The following is a 13,914-nucleotide window of genomic DNA, read 5'->3' on the forward strand; positions in this document are numbered from 1 at the left end:
CTTACTGTGTGCAGAGCACTGTACTAAGCGCTTGGGAAGTACAAGATGGCAGTCCCTACCCAACAGTGGGCTCACAGTCTAAAAGGGGGAGACAGAGAACAAAACCAAACATACTAACAAAATAAAATAAATAGAATAGATATGTACACAAGGTTTATGGAGCGCTTACTGGATGCAGAGCACTGCACTAAGCGCTCGGGAGAGTCGCATTAGTATAAATAATAGTTATTGAGTGCTTACTGGGGCAGAGCACTGCACTAAGCGCTCAGGAGAGTCACATTTGTATAAATAATAGTTATCAAGCACTTACTGGGGGCAGAGCACCGCACTAAGTGCTCAGGAGAGTCACATTCGTATAAATAATATTTATCGAGAGTTTATTGGGTGCGGAGCACTGCCCTAAGTGCTAGGGAGAGTTGCATTAGTATAAATAATAGTTATCAAGCACTTACTGGGCGCGGAGCGCTGTGCTAAGGGCTCGGGAGAGTCACATTAGTATAAATATTTACCAAGAGCTCACTGGGCGTAGAGCACTTCCCTAAGCACTAGAGAGAGTTGCATTAGTATAAATAATAGTTATCAAGCGCTTACTGGGTGCAGAGCACTGCACTAAGCGCTCGGGAGAGTTGCATTTGTATAAATATTTACTGAGCACTTACAGGGTGCAGAGCACTGCCCTAAGCGCTGGGGAGAGTCGCATTAGTATAAATAATAGTTATCGAGCGCTTATAGGGTACAGAGCACTGCTGTAAGCGCTGGGGAGAGTCGCGTTCGTATAAATAATATTTATCGAGCTCTTACTGTGTGCAGAGCACTGCACTAAGCACCTGGGAGCAGCGTGGCTCAGTGGAAAGAGCCTGGGCTTTGGAGTCAGCGGTCATGGGTTCAAATCCCAGCTCTGCCACTTGTCAGCTGCGTGACTTTGGGCAAGTCACTTGACTTCTCTGTGCCTCAGTTACCTCATCTGGAAAATGGGGATTAAAACTGTGAGCCCCACGTGGGACAACCTGGGCACCTCGTATCCCCCCAGCGCTTAGAACAGTGCTTTGCACGTAGCAGGCGCTTAATAAATGCCATTATTATTATTATTACAATATAATAGTAAACAGAGTTGGTAGGCACAGCCCCCCACCAACAACAAGCTTAGCCTCGAGCAGAAATTCTTGATCTTAGGATCCCCCCACACCCCATCAAGAAAATCTATCAGTCGTATTTATTGAACGCAGTTGGCGCTTAAAACTACGGGTCTTTTTGAGGAGCGGGGAGATGCGGACTGAACTTTTTCTTTGAGAAAAATGATGTGGGCAGCTGAGCGAAGTCCGGACTGGTGATAGGGAGGACGGGGAGGAGGCTGATGCCGTGATCAAGCGGGATAGAATAAGCGCTTAGATCGGCATGGTCGCGCTTGGGATGGAAAGGAAGGATTTGGATTCCACAGGTGTGGGACCCCAGAACCCGCAGGATTTGGTAACTGAGTGTATGGGTTGGGGAGAGAGATGAGCCGCGAATAATGCCACGGTTAGAGGATCGAGTCAGGGAGGACGGTGGTTTGCCTGCAGGAAGATGAGTTCTGTTTGGGGCGTGTCAAGTAGAGGTGTTCTGAAAGCAGTTGGAGATGAAGGTGAGGGGAAAGGAATTAGGTTTTTCAAGACACTCATTGATTAATGTTATCAGCGTTGTCCTCTCCCAGGTGTGAAGGGCAGTTCCGTAATGCTCTTAATGTTGGTGGACTAGTTATTCCTTCCCGAAATCCACCCTTTGTGTACCAGCGTAATGCGGAGCATGTTTCCTCAGTTTTTCTTGTTGTACCTAGCAGTGACTTTTCAACACATCTCCAGTTCATTACAACTGTAGTATGTACCAGGAAACAGCCTAGCAGGGGAGTTAGACGGGCATGGGTTCTAATTCTGGCTCTGCCACTCGTCTTGCTGTGAGGCCTTGGGCAGGCCACTTTACAGATGAGGTAGCTGAGGCCCAGAGAAGTAAAGTGAGAATTAAGACTGGACCCTATGTAGGACAGGCACTTTGTCCAACTCGATTTATCCACAGTTTCCCAGTATCCACCCCAGCCCTTAGTACAGGCACACGGTAAGCACTTAAATACCACGATTATTACTATAATTGTTATATAGATGTCACGAGCTGGGCAAGCCACTTTACTTCTCAGGGCCTCAGTTACCTCATCTGTAAAATGAGAATTAAGACTGAACCCTATGTAGGACAGGCACTTTGTCCAACCCCCCCCCACCCCCACCCCAGCCCTTAGTACGGGCACACAGTAAGTGCTTAAATACCACAATTATTACTATAATTGTTATATAGATGTCACGAGCCCCCACCCACCCGCTTTGTACCAACCAGGTACTACCTTGACGGGGGGAGCATCAGTGACACGGAGAGTCAGACCACAGCTCCGATCACCAAGGTTATTGTGGAGGGCTTTATCGGCGTGCAAAGGAGGGATAGATAAAACACACTCACTCCACCAAGGGTCCAGTGCCAGTCTGCTGGGCAAGGGAGCCCGTCTGCCGCCGCTGCTGCTTCTTTCTGCTTCTCTGCAAGCTCTTGGCCTCCTTCGCCGCTCAGCCTTTTATCTGCCTTAGGCGTCCCAGCTGTAGCCCTCCTGGCAGTCGTTAATTGGTCCGGGCCCGGTAAAACGGGGAGAGGAAGCCACACTACAGGCCGGCAACCATTTGTTCTCAGGTAGAACCCATCAGCACCTTCATCAATCTCTCCCTTGTTGTTCGGGGGATCAATCAATCAATCAATTGTATTTATAGAGCGCTTACTGTGTGCAGAGCACTGTACGAAGCGCTTGGGAAGTACAAGTTGGCAACATATAGAGGCAGTCCCTGTGGGCTCCCAGTCTAAAAGATCACCCACAGCCACTAATAAGGCAGCTTGTGTTTGTTTTAATGGCATTTATTAAGCGCTTACTGTGTGCAAAGCACTGCTCTAAACGCTGGGGAAGTTGCAGAGCGATCCGGTTGTCCCACGGGGGGCTCACAGTCTTAATCCCCATTTTACAGACGAGGGAACTGATGCCCAGAGAAGCAAAGTGACTTGCCCAACGTCACACAGCTGGGATTTGAACCCGTGACCTCCGACTCCAAAGCCCGCGCTCTTTCCGTTGAGCCACGCTGCTTCTATTGTGGTGGGCTCACCACAATAGAATGCTTAATAAGCGCAGATTATCCCTTTCCTCATACAATATTAATTCAAAATAACATCGGTTATGCACAGATGTTCTAAACATTATTGTTATTGGCTACTCTTCCATTGGCATGGGAACCTAAATCTCTCAATCCATCAGTGGCGTATATTGAGAAGCGGCATGGCTTAGTGGGAAGAGCCTGAGGTTGTGGGTTCTAATGCCGGCTCGGCCACTTACCAGCCGTGTGACTTTGGGCAAGTCACTTGGCTTCTCTGTGCCTCAGTTACCTCGTCTGTAAAATGGGGATTAAAACCGCGAGCCCCATGTGGGACAGCCTGATTACCCCAGCACTTAGAACAGTGCCTGGCATATAGTAAGTGCTTAACAAACACCATCGTGATTATTATTATTATTACCCCAGTGCTTGGCACATAGTAAGCACTTACCAAATACCATTAGTAGTAGTATTATTAAGTGCTATGTGCAGGGTTCTGTATTAAGTAGTTGGGAAAGTACAAAACAACAGAGTTGGTAGACATTCCCTGCCCACAAGGAGCCCACAGTGTAGAGGCAGCGTGGCTCAGTGGAAAGAGCCCGGGCTTTGGAGTCAGAGGTCGTGGGTTCGAATCCCGGCTCCGCCCATTGTCAGCTGTGTGACTTTGGGCAAGTCGCTGCACTTCTCTGGGCCTCAGTTCCCTCATCTGTAAAATGGGGATGAAGACTGTGAGCCCCTCATGAGACAACCAGATTACCTTGTATCTGCCCCAGCGCTTAGAACAGTGCTTTGCACATAGTAAGCGCTTAACAAATACCAACATTATTATTATTGTTATTAGAGGGAGATATCAATAAATTAGGAGTTTATCTATCAATCAATCAATCGTATTTATTGAGCACTTACTCTGTGCAGAGCACTGTACTAAGCGCTTGGGAAGTCCAAGTTGGCAACAAATAGAGACGGTCCCTACCCAGAAGTGGGCTCACAGTCTAAAAGGGGGAGACAGAGAACAAAACCAAACATGCTAACAAAATGAAATAGAATAGATATGTACAAGTAAAATAAATACATAAATAAATAGAGGAATAAATATGTACAAACATATATACATATATACAGGTGCTGTGGGGAAGGGAAGGAGGTAAGATGAGGGGGAACATAGCAACAGTTTGTGGAGAGGAAAAGGTGGATTTTAGCGATGTGAAGGTAGAACCAACAGGAATTGGTGACAGTGGGTTGAAAGAGAGTTGAGTCGCGGATAATGCCAAGGTTACGGGTTGTAAGGTAGGGAGGCTAGTGGTGGTGTCTGCAGTAATGAGAAAGACGAGGAGAACGGAGTTTGGTTGGGAAAATGAAGAGTTTTGTTTACTTTTCCATCCTCCTTCCTTGTTTCTCTGTTATTTATTTTACTTGTACGTAGTTATTCTATTTCTTTTATTCTGTTAACATGTTTTGCTTTGTTCTCTGTCTCCCCCTTCTAGACTGTGAGCCACTGAATAGCTAGTTTTCTGTAACGGGGAGGTTCCTTTCTCGAAGAAACCAAGGCTAAGGAAAGCTCACATTATAGAGCTTCCACTTTCACTGATGCTGAGTACAAGTGAATAACAGTTTTCTCCAACAGCACATCACTTTCAGTAAGGATAGATCAGTATGGTGGGAAGGGACCGCCTCTGTATGTCACCAACTTGGACTTCCCAAGCGCTTAGTACAGTGCTCTGCACACAGTAAGCGCTCAATAAATACGATTGAATGAATGAATGAGTGAACTCTGTCATTTTGCTTTGTTGTACTCTCCCAAGCATTTAGTACAGTGCTCTGCACACAATAAAGCACTCAATAAATACAGTTGATTGACTATATCCCTGCAGGTGGCAAGGGCTGCCAGCACTGGCTCCCCAGGCCTATGAGTATTGTCTTCATTAATTCAAGTAACTGTTTCATAGTCAATCGTATTTATTGAGCGCTTACTGTGCGCAGAGCACTGTACTAAACGCTTGGGAAGTCCAAGTTGGCAACATCTAGAGACGGTCCCTGCCCAACAGCGGACTCACAGTCTACAAGGGGGAGACAGACAACAAAACAAAACATATTAACAAAATAAAATAAATAGAATAAATATGTACAAGTAAAATAAATAGAGTAATAAATACGTACAAACATATACAGGTGCTGTGGGGAGGGGAAGGAGGTAAGGTGGGGTGATGGGGAGGAGGGGGGAGGAAAGAGGGGGCTCAGTCTGGGAAGGCCTCCTGGAGGAGGTAAGCACTTTCCTGTAGCTCAGTTTCTCTAGCTAACAGACATTCCAACTTTTTTTGAGCTCGCTCTCTCCATCCAAGGTATTATGGCCCCTTTTTCTCTGAGCCCTCTAACTCTGACCAGTATTGAAATTCAAGGTTGCACATTCATCATTCAATAATGGGGGAAGCAGCGTGGCTCAGTGGAAAGAGCACGGGCTTTGGAGTCAGAGGTCATGGGTTCAAATCCTGGCTCCGCCACTTGTCAGCTGTGTGACTTTCGGCAAGTCACTTCACTTCTCTGTGCGTCAGTTACCTCATCTGTAAAGTGGGGGTGAAGACTGTGAGCCCCCCTGGGACAACCTGATCACCTTGTAACCTCCCCAGCGCTTAGGACAGTGCTTTGCACATAGTAAGCGCTTAATAAATGCCATTATTATCATTACTTCATTGAACCGTATTTAACGGTTCTTCAGTACACAGTAGTTTTTTAATCTACATTAACATTATTTTTTCTGCATTCTCCTGATTGGAAGGTCAGTAGCATTCCACTCAAAACTAAGTGAAGTTTTGGATCTGGCAAATGTAATCACGTTGAGCAGGGTAAAATTATTTCCTCTCTCATTTTTAGGATGAAATCCTTAAAGCGGCTGTTATGAAATATGGCAAAAACCAGTGGTCTCGAATTGCCTCCCTGCTGCACAGAAAATCCGCAAAGCAATGCAAAGCCAGATGGTAAGTACCAAACCGGGCCTGTTTTTAAAAATGGGAACACTTGAATGTGACCTCAGCACTGAGTTGCAATGAATCTTTTAGTGGTTTTCCGTTGTGTTTCAGGAGGCTGTGAATGAGTAATATAACCGAATTAAATAGGATTTAAATAATATTTTAAAACAGTGCTTATAGGTTTAATTCTAGATGCCACCTGTGGTTTTAGCTTCCGGCCATCATTACTGTAAGAAGCCAAACTAAAGGAGAAAAAGGATGATTTGAAAAGGGTCACAGTAAAGCAGAGTAATCAGACAGCAGTCCAAGATGCCGTAGTTCATAATCACAAACCTATAAGACACGCACAAAGGCATTTTGACTGTGGGCCCCTTTGAGTAAACATAAATTATAAACCACATAAAAACACATTTTTAAAGAGTTAAGTCTGTTTCTCTAGGGGAAAGACTAGCTGAGTGACAGTCATCTTTTCTTACTGTTGTAGTGCAAAATTTGCAGAGTTGCGGGCAGGGTTTTGAAAGAAAATCTATAGATAAGCGCCGACATTTATAAGCAAAGGGGCCAACTTTTTGTTTGAGGTTGCGGGTGAAAAAGGAGTGGGGATTTTAGCGGGGGAGGCCGACTAGAAAGGGACCGGCCTCGAAGAGCTAACGGTTTAGGAAAACCATCATTTCGGATGGAAAACGCCCAGGACTTAATGAGAGACTTGGGGTGGGCATTTCTGGGGGCAGATCACGCAATTCCCCATCCCTCCCATGGAACGGGGGCCGTGATTACAAAACCTTTCAGTTTTAATAAGGTTACGATGGATGGACAGTCAATCAGTAGCCTTTTCAAGATACGAAGGATGTGGGTGACGACCAGTGGATGTTAGGTTTTAATTCTGTGAACTTGGAATATTTAGTATCAGATGACCAATGTGGGAAATTCTGTTTTGTCTTGTACTCCCATGCAACTGGTTGAGCGCTCTGCAAATTTAATGGATTGGTTTGTAAAACAGGTACGAGTGGTTGGATCCGAGCATCAAGAAGACAGAGTGGTCACGCGAAGAGGAGGAGAAATTACTGCATCTGGCCAAGCTGATGCCCACTCAGTGGAGAACCATCGCCCCAATAATCGGCCGGACAGCTGCCCAGTGTCTGGAGCATTACGAGTTCCTTCTGTAAGTTAAAATTTCAAAAACAACTAAAGGGGACCTGTGAAAGTACGTGCACGTTAAGCCGAGGGGAGTTTAAATGCTCTCGGCTCGCTTTCCTAAATTTAAATCATAATTCCGACTAAAACTAAGGCATCTCAATTGTATAACTTGAGGTATGGCCGATCAGAGTCCGTCTGTGGCATTGGGTTTCCCTTTGCTTGTTTTTTATTTGTTTTTCTCTTTTAATTGCCATCTGGATGTCATTACTAAGGACTGCCTAAGAATGGAAGAGTCTCAAATTTAACTGAAAACTGAAGAAAACATCAACTTCGGGAAAATATCATCTTACATCATAGAATGCATTTTTAGAACAGTCCGTAGGACAAAAGATAGAGCTCTTGAAAGTTAAACACCAGTTACTTACGTTTTCAAAATCACTTTGGGTTCTGTGGGAATGCGAATTTTGCAGGCTATAGTTCCTTTTAGAAACAAGTTGGAGTAATCCGTCAAATATCTGGGAGTAGATTTGCAAAGCTGACGCCCTTTGCAGTTAAAACATTTAGAGTTAGTGGAACTTGGGACTCAGTTGATGAATTCATTCGTCTCATGTTAATTAGATTTTAGTTTGAGTGCCCACCAGCTCCGTGACTCTTGAAGTTCTGTGGGGTCAGGGCGTGAAACAGTAGAAAACAAGGTCGCTATTTTTAGGGGAATCATCAATCGTATCGTATTTATTGAGCGCTTACTGTGTGCAGAGCACTGCACTAAGCGCTTGGGAAGTCCAAGTTGGCAACATGTAGAGACAGTCCCTACCCAACAGTGGGCTCACAGTCTAAAAGGGGGAGACAGAGAACAAAACCAAACATACTAACAAAATTAAATATAATAGATATGTCTAGTTCAAGAGCGCAGCTTTACAGTTTTCTGAATTTCCGGCTGAATGTTAAGTGGAGGTGCTGACTTTTCGCTTTAAATAAGATGACAGTTTGATAATAAAAGTTAATCCAGCTGCAGTACTAAACAGAGTTTAAGGAAATTTCAGTCTTTCATTCCATCAGTTGTAAAGTCAGTTAACGTTTCTTTGCCACGATGTCTTTTGTAGACTGTGGCTAATACTGCAGAAGTAATCATTAGCCGACCTTCCCCAGGGTAAAACTCGGCGTGGGCCCAGATCAGCCCGTTGCTCCCAAGCCTGTAGGTGAATTTGGGCTAAATTAGTCAAACTGACTAATCCAACCCCTAGTACCAACCGGCCGTACTTCGGTTGAATTTGTGGTCTTCAAAACGGCAACATCCTGGGACTAAACGGCCCCCAGTAGCCCATTTTGGGCTCGCACATCCATGAATCTATCCAAACCCCTCTGGTACCTACTTTTGTTCTGCCAGCGCAGCTCTTTGCACAGGAAAAGCTGGAACGATTTGTGCGCGTTCCTCGAGCTGCTCATATGCTATTCACCGAGCCGTAAGCCCTTTAAAAAGTCAGCTACATTGCCTCAGCCCAGCAGCTGGTGATTCTTAAAAATCTTCCAGTTGGTAGAGCAGATCCCAAATTCACCAAGACTTTTGGGGTTGGGAAGGGCTTACCCAGATTAGTTTGGGCCTCAAAAGTGTCACCCTTGCAGAGCTCTAGGCAGGAATGTTGTGGTCATTTAGGGGCTCACGTCTCATTTTTTTCTGAAGATGGGTATTATAAATACAAAGAAACTTGGAAAATCTAACATCCATCCGTACTATTAATTACTACTAGGGCTGGATAAATCCATGGTATATCTCTTTCAAGCAAAGTATTCCTTTTTACAATAAATTAAGTTGTTGCAGAGATGCTGATTTAGAAGCTTTGACCAGAATTAGCAATCGGGGGCTCCTGATTCCCAGTTTTAACTTTCCATTTTCTTGACCTTATGGAGCTTGACTGAAGGTAACTAAAAGATCTGCTTCAGATTTTTTTCTAAATTCTGTTTCTATGAGCTGAGATTCTGCAGGCCCAACTTTCAGCATTAACAGTAAAATAACTGCCATCACCGTTTTGGGGAGACGTAAGGAACGGTGGATGTATTATGTTTTTTGGTGGCATCTAGTGATTTAGAGCTCCCTTTAGTGATTTTTTTGAGATGTTTGTGGAGAGAGGGCTTCAGGACTAGGAGATCTCTCCTTATCCAATTTGTCTGACTTTTTCCTCCCCTCCCACTTCCCCCCACAAAGGGATAAAGCTGCTCAGAGAGACAATGAGGAAGAAACAGCGGATGATCCCCGAAAACTGAAACCTGGAGAAATTGATCCAAATCCAGAAACTAAACCTGCCCGGCCTGATCCTATTGATATGGATGAAGGTAATTCTCTATAAAAAAAAATCCCATCAACATTTTTGAACTTTTCGCTTTGTGCTAGATCTCCTGAAGTTCCCATTGCCCTTTATGTGATTCTTTTGACGCTTGGTTCTTTTGACAAGTGTTTCCTCTTTACCTTCTGGTAAAATTCCAGTAATTCTAATGTTTCTTTTTACATGTAGAACACAATCTTTGGGCCAGCTGTTGTTACTTGGTTTAGTCATTTCAACTAAAAATGGAGATAAATAATACTCCTAAGGAAACTCATCACTAAACGAGCTGAGGGAAGTGGGGAAGTCTAGGGCATGTCGATTAAAAAATACCTTTAGTGAATAGTTTAGCATTTTCAACTGTGATTGAACTTTTGTTCTTCTTTGAGCCGACTAGACGTACTGATGTGCCTGTAGGTTTTACTAAGCACAGTCAGTTTTATTTGGAAAAAATGCGGTCATGTTCCAAACTCCTGGACATAACTAAGCCCCAAATTGGGCATTTTTTTTCTGTTTGTCCGTTTTAGAGCAGAGGAAATTGTTACCTGTGAGTATTATCCAGTTATCAGAATTAGCCTTGATTCCTACGACTGAGGTTCATGTAAAAACAACATAGACAGACCAGAAGCAGCGTGGTTCAGTGGAAAGAGCCTGGGTTTGGGAGTCACAGGTCATGGGTTCTAATCCGGCTCCGCCACCTGTCTGCTGTGTGTCTTTGGGCAAGTCACTTCACTTCTCTGGGCCTCAGTTACCTCATCTGTAAACTGGGGATCAAGACTGTGAGCCCCAAGTGGGCCAATCTGATGACCTTGTATATATTCCAGTGCTTAGAACAGTGCTTGGCACATAGTAAGCGCTTAACAAATACCATCGTCATTATTATTATTATTATTACACCTGATTTTGTTTGGTTCTCCAAACTTAAGATTGCCTGAAGGAGTCTCAGTTTTAATTGGTTCAGGTATCGACTTTCCTGTTGGGGAAAGGGACTTGTACTTTATCGACAGGGAGAAGTGGCATTTAAAAGTGATTTCTAATTGAGTGATATTATGGTCAATGTCATTTTTTACAGATGAGCTAGAGATGCTTTCTGAAGCTAGAGCTCGGCTCGCCAACACCCAGGGGAAAAAGGCCAAGAGGAAAGCAAGAGAGAAGCAGTTGGAAGAAGCTAGGTGGGTTCACCTGCATTAACATTTATCTGTTTTATTTGTTGATATCTTTTAGCTACTGCATTTGTATTACATTTCAAACGAACGCTTTTTTGTGTATCGATACAAAATTACAGTGTTTTCTCCTAAACACTGGCCTCTTCACTCTCAAGGACAATTCAACCATCTCCTCAGGGTATCACCGGACTAAGTAGTTAATTCTGTCTTTTCCGTCACCTACAACGCGCAAACTTCACCGACCTCACCGTGACCTCTCAAGTTCCCCCACCCACTTTCCCTTTACCCCTCTGTCATTGCCCACAATTCCCTCATCTGTTCTTTCCATTAAAGTCAGAGAAACCTGCTTGCCCGTGCCCTCCTAAGAGATTCTCGTGTGTCCTTGCCACTGCATCTGAATACTTTTTCAAAACTATTAAAACTCACCTCCTCCCTGTGGACGCCCCCCCTCTGGATTCCACATGCTGCCATTTGCTAATTGTCTCACTCACACCAGTAAATGTGAAATCCAAACTTCTGAAGATTGTTGTATATGTTCCAATTCACATCTTGTACGTTTGGGTTTTAACTGATTTACCCTGTTAGATTAAAAACTCTTAACGAGCAAAACTAAGTGGCCTCATGGAGAAACAGGATGGCCTAGTAGAAAGAAAGTGGGAAGTGGAACTCAGGAGACTCAGGCCCTCGTCTTGGCTCTGCCACTCGCCTGCCGTGTGACCTTGGGCGAGTCACAACCGTTCTGTTGTGAAATAGCTCTAGTCTATCATCATCAGTGGTATTTATTGAACACTTACAATATGCAGCGCACTGTACTGAGCCCTTGGAGAGTACAGTAAAACAATGCAAGAGCCTTGTGCCAACCAGAGACTGTCCAGTTTGTTAATTTGGGTCAACCCCAGTACTTAACACTTAGCAAATCAATCATATTTATTGAGCACTTACTGTGTGCAGAGTAGTGTACTAAACATAAGAGTTGGTAGACACATTCCCTGCCCACCAGGAACTAACAGTCGAGAGTCTATGTTAAATAATGCCATCATCTTTTTAACAGTCGTACAGGGTGGGTGGCTTACTAAGTACCGTTGACTGGTCTGATGACCATCTCATTTTCATCTTACTAGTCTCCATTTAAAATCTTAAGGGACAGACACTACTCTTCCCCACCCCACAGGTTGATTGTGAAAATCCTGGGTTAGAATCCTGGGCTCAGTCGAGACATTCAAATGTAATTACCTGCGTCTGTTAGCTAATCGTTTCAAAAATCACAGACTCACATCCAGTTTTCTGTGTAATCTCATTTCCATTCTCCCCCAGGCGCCTGGCGGCCCTTCAGAAAAGAAGAGAACTGCGAGCTGCTGGGATTGAAATTCAGAAGAAAAGGAAAAAGAAAAGAGGAGTGGACTACAACGCAGAAATCCCATTTGAAAAAAAGCCCGCGCCTGGCTTCTATGATACGTCTGAGGAAAACTACCAGGCCCTGGATGCTGACTTCAGGAAATTACGCCAACAAGATCTAGACGGAGAGTTGAGATCGTAAGTGATGTTTCCAGTTTTTGCCCCGGGGAAGGACTCGGTACTTTTTAAGTGAGCAGGGAGTACTTGTTAACCAATTTAGTGAGCGTGCTCTTGGGTCTCTCTTGAGTATCTATTAAGATGAAATGCAATAGTGCTCATCGTCATTTCACAGTTACAATCATAAATTGAAAAACAAATTTGAAAAAGTCAGTAATAAAGAGAGGAGCAGCTTGGCTTAGTGGAAAGAGCACAAGCTTCGGAGTCAGAGGTTGTAGGTTCTAATCCCAGCTCCGCCCCTTGTCACCTGTGTGACTTTGGGGAAGTCACTTCACTTCTCTGGGCCTCAGTTCCCTCATCTGTAAAATGGGGATTAAGACTGTGAGCCCCACGTGGGACAACCTGAGTATCTTGTATCTACCCCAGCATTTAGAACAGTCCTTGGTACATAGCACTTAACAAACACCATCATCATCATTGTTTAAGCGTAGAGTGAATCATTGATAAGTTCATTTTTATTGGTATTCTTCCTAAATTAGACCATGTGCAATGTAAAAAAAAACCCAAAAAACTGCAGTTATGGTTTTATCACGAGAAACTTTCTAACATCTAAAAATCGATTACTCTAATTGAGTCATTAGATTCAATCTCAGTAAAATAATTCAGAAGCAGATCAGTCAATAGTTTTGAGTGCCAAGTGCAGAGCAGTGTACCCAGCAATTGAGAGAGTATATTAGAGTAAATAGACCAGAAAGCTCAGCATTAGCAGTCTACGTAATGTACTTTATGAACTCCCCAATTAGCACTCTTAGTCAGTTCCATGAAAATAGTTGTAAGCCAAAGAAAGCATATTTAACAAAGCCTGTTTTCCCATAAGGAACTGTGTAAAGTTCATTTATGTTTTTCAAAGGCCAGAAGGAGACCAAAATAATAAATGTAAAAACAGCATATTCCTAGAAGTACCAGCATTCAAATATATATTTTAATTTAATGATATCATTGTAAAAGAGGGCTATGAGAGTGTTATATTAGGGGGAATCCCTGCATTCAATTTTAGTTTTGATCCTTGCCATCCATTTTTGATCCTTTAACTTTTTTTAGTTGCTCTTGCACTGACCAAAGATTCATGAAGAAATCCCTTGCCTTTGTACCTGTCCCATGTGCTTTTGACTTGCTTTCCCGGGGTTATTCACAGGAGTTGCAAATGCCAAATTTCATAACTGGTCAGAAGGGCTCATAATACACTTGTGAATTTGATCTGTTTCCTGCCGCAATTCATAGATTGAGGGAGGAGCAAGTGGGGAAGCTGGGTGAACTTGCCGGTGGGGATGATGCATGGAGGATCACTAAGCAAAAAAAACTGAGACTAAGCTTAGATTCCTCTTACTTAGTTTGGAATTACTCATCATTTTTGAATATATTTTTTCCCCATGCAGGGAAAAGGAAGGAAGGGATCGGAAGAAAGACAAACAACATTTGAAAAGAAAGAAGGAGTCAGATTTGCCATCCGCTATTCTACAGACCAGCGGAGTGTCGGAATTTACCAAAAAGAGGAGCAAATTGGTACTTCCTGCACCTCAGGTAATCAATCAGTCAATCGTATTTATCGAGCGCTTACTGTGTGCAGAGCACTGTACTAAGCACTTGGGAGGTAATCTAATGAAAACTT

The 13,914-nt window shown here is 43.7% G+C and overlaps 1 protein-coding gene across 1 annotated transcript in view; it reads left to right on the forward strand.

Annotated features, from left to right (window-relative positions):
* The window catches only part of CDC5L (cell division cycle 5 like), a 41,203-nt gene that overhangs the window by 2,310 nt on the left and 24,979 nt on the right, over nt 1–13,914 (forward strand). Inside the window, exons 2-7 of the mRNA XM_038750999.1 lie at nt 6,018–6,121; nt 7,113–7,274; nt 9,453–9,580; nt 10,640–10,739; nt 12,048–12,266; nt 13,682–13,826. Coding sequence (XP_038606927.1) covers nt 6,018–6,121; nt 7,113–7,274; nt 9,453–9,580; nt 10,640–10,739; nt 12,048–12,266; nt 13,682–13,826 — 858 coding nt within the window. The remainder of the gene's footprint in view (nt 1–6,017; nt 6,122–7,112; nt 7,275–9,452; nt 9,581–10,639; nt 10,740–12,047; nt 12,267–13,681; nt 13,827–13,914) is intronic.

This window comes from Tachyglossus aculeatus, chromosome 9 (genome assembly GCF_015852505.1).
Source record: "Tachyglossus aculeatus isolate mTacAcu1 chromosome 9, mTacAcu1.pri, whole genome shotgun sequence".
Taxonomy (NCBI): Eukaryota; Metazoa; Chordata; class Mammalia; order Monotremata; family Tachyglossidae; genus Tachyglossus; species Tachyglossus aculeatus.